The 2,632-nt window shown below is 46.6% G+C and overlaps 1 protein-coding gene across 1 annotated transcript; it reads left to right on the forward strand.

Annotated features, from left to right (window-relative positions):
• The first annotated feature begins 472 nt into the window (after positions 1–472).
• Positions 473–1,440, forward strand: LOC123401437 (zinc finger protein 706-like). The gene is made up of 2 exons (XM_045095253.1): positions 473–749; positions 1,118–1,440. Exons 1-2 carry the CDS (start codon positions 627–629, stop codon positions 1,205–1,207), a joined length of 213 nt encoding a protein of 70 aa, XP_044951188.1. The 5' UTR covers positions 473–626; the 3' UTR covers positions 1,208–1,440.
• Positions 1,441–2,632: the final 1,192 nt, after the last annotated feature.

Consider the following 2,632-nt stretch of genomic DNA (forward strand, 5'->3'; position numbering starts at 1 on the left):
AGCTGCAGATCAACGATGGAACCGCCTCAAGCTCTAGTGAAGAGGTGAGCTGTCTTCTTTTCCTTTGGTGGCCGCTTCGGTGGTGTCGAAGGAGAAGGACATGCGTTGGTATTTTACATAGGGTTATCCCATCTTTTCAGTATTACTCCCTCTGTATCATAATATTTGTTGTTGGAGAGAACTAGTCTAGTTCTCTCCAACTACAAGTATTTAGGAACAGAGGAAGTACAAGGTTGATGTTTACGTGGCTCGTAACTTGATCTTTATTCTATAAATATGACATGTACTACTATGCAAAAAAAGACTTTGTAAGAAAAGCTACGGGAGTAATACAAATAATTGTGCGAAACAGAAAAAAGAAAGTTGCATCAGCGCGTCAACATAAACAACACCCATGGCGGATGAAGGGGGAAAAGGCCCACCAACAGCCCACAGGAATATAAGACCCGGGGTAGATTGGCCCACGAAGACCCGGCAGACAACGGAAGGGAAGGCAACGGGAGGATCTATCTTTCTTCCTCTCAAGAAAAAGGGTGGTTGTTTGGACGGAGTTGGGGACTTTGGGGATCGATCGATCGGAGGAGGAGTCGGAGGCAGAAGAGAAGGAGTGAAGGAGGGGCGGCGGGATGACGCGGGGAAAGCAGAAGATCGACGCGCAGCGGAAGAGCGCGGAGAAGAACCAGAAGTCCAAGGGGTCCCAGCTCGAGGCCCGCGCCGTCGGCCTCAAGGTCGTCTGCCCCATCTGCAAGGTCAGCTGCCAGCGCACGCGCTCTCTTCTTCTTCTTCCTCCTCTTCTTCCTAATCCCTATCTCGGCACGGCACGGATCTGAAGCCTCAGCCATGCCAGGGTCTCCATCCGATCCCATGCGCGCTCTCCTGTTCCCCTTTTGGGTAGTGGTAATTCCCAGGGCAGAGTAGATGATGGCGAGTAGCCGATCTGAATCCTGCAACCAGTATGATAAGTAAGATCATAAGAATCAAGTCGAAAACTGCGCGCAAGCACAACCGGATATACTCCTGCTAGCTAGTGTATAATTAGCTTTACATGGATACATGTTCCTCATGCTTGATTGGTGCAGTGTCAACTCCATGTAACATCTCGCCTATGTGTGTGCAGGCGCAACTAGCCAACGAGAAGCAATTGATTGATCACTATGGATCAAAGCACCCCAGGGAGAAACCTCCAGGTCCATCAAATGCAGAGTAACTGATGGGAAGCGGAAGCATGAGCTATACGGACTGTTTCTGAGGCTGCTCAGTCTGCTCCACACTTGGACGACTTGAGCTTCAGCTTTACCCTATGTAATGTATGCATTTCCTCTTGTTCCAGGCAAGAGCCTTGATGAGCATGTATTTGCCTTCTATGAGTATCTTGTCAAACTGTCGACATACCATCAAACTGTATGTGCTGCAATCTTTGGATAAGAGAATGCTAAACTATATCAGTGTCCTGTTGGGTCATGCTCTGTAAATTGCTCCTCTTCTTTTTGTTGCACGCATTTGAGGTAATTGCCTGTGTCCCCGGAGCTGCATCATGCTGAGAGTCGTCCAAATCATAGACGGTCTTCAGGGTACTTCGCTTTTGCATCACAAGTTCACAACAACATATAAATATATGAGAAATATAAGGAGTAAAACAGTGGGTATAGATTACAAAGGAATCCACTCTAATTTATATCATGCATCGACCTGGTGGGATGCTTTGTTCTTATTAGTTTGCTCGCGGTCTTTTCCATATCCCTTCTGCGCCTTCATACACTTTGCCATGGCAGCAACACAAGCTAAAGCCATATCCCTTCTGCGCCTTGATATACTTTGCCATGGCCTCAGCAACACAAGCTAAGGTGCTGGTACTGACAGAGGACGCGATGCCCGTGTGCTCGTCATCAACTTCATATTCGATGATTGATCTTATTGTAGGTGTCTTATCTGTATTTCCTACAACCTCAAAATGCACCAAATACTTCAGAAATCATACACCGAGGAACCTACCAGTGCCTCATTGACAAAGTTCTCATTGTCATCCTTGATGAACTTCTCTTTCTGATATTCCAATACAGGGATTCCTAGCATGGACTAATCACCAAAATGAAATTAATTACCGGCCTGAAGGTGGTACGATTGCCGAGTGCATACTCTGAGAGGAAAAAAGACCCTCGCTGGTCAAAGTATATGGGTTCAGATTCTAACCAGGAGATCAACTGGCCAAGAAGAAGGCTTCCTGTTGGTAGATCAACTGGCCAAGAAGAAGGCTTCCCGTTGGCGCAAAAACATTGTCTCCTTGTGTTTTAAAGATTGTTGTCAAAAACAGTAAGGGACTAATGTGTTTGCTAGTGCACAGAGAGATTATAGGTCCTGACTAGTTTGTTATGAACTCTGGAAATTATCATCTGCGTTGCAGTAAAGACTAACATCAAAGATCATGCGTGACGAAGTTGCCCCCCCCCCCCCCCCCCCCCCCACACACACACATACCACCACCACCACCACCACACAATTTTTGAACCTTGATAAGTACCACACGTATGGTGCTGGGCCTTCAATCACACGCCTCCATCATCACAGATCGTCATATAACCGCATGCATGCATAAATGACAAAACTGATAATGTCAACGGAAACCTTTTGTGTT

This window comes from Hordeum vulgare, chromosome 6H, assembly GCF_904849725.1.
Source record: "Hordeum vulgare subsp. vulgare chromosome 6H, MorexV3_pseudomolecules_assembly, whole genome shotgun sequence".
Taxonomy (NCBI): Eukaryota; Viridiplantae; Streptophyta; class Magnoliopsida; order Poales; family Poaceae; genus Hordeum; species Hordeum vulgare.

Bases quoted from the DNA above. Each gene is read 5' to 3' on its own strand.
- LOC123401437 (XM_045095253.1), top strand. From the start codon at position 627: ATGACGCGGGGAAAGCAGAAGATCGACGCGCAGCGGAAGAGCGCGGAG. The intron at 750-1,117 runs GTCAGCTGCCAG...ATGTGTGTGCAG, and splicing joins TCGTCTGCCCCATCTGCAAG to GCGCAACTAGCCAACGAGAA.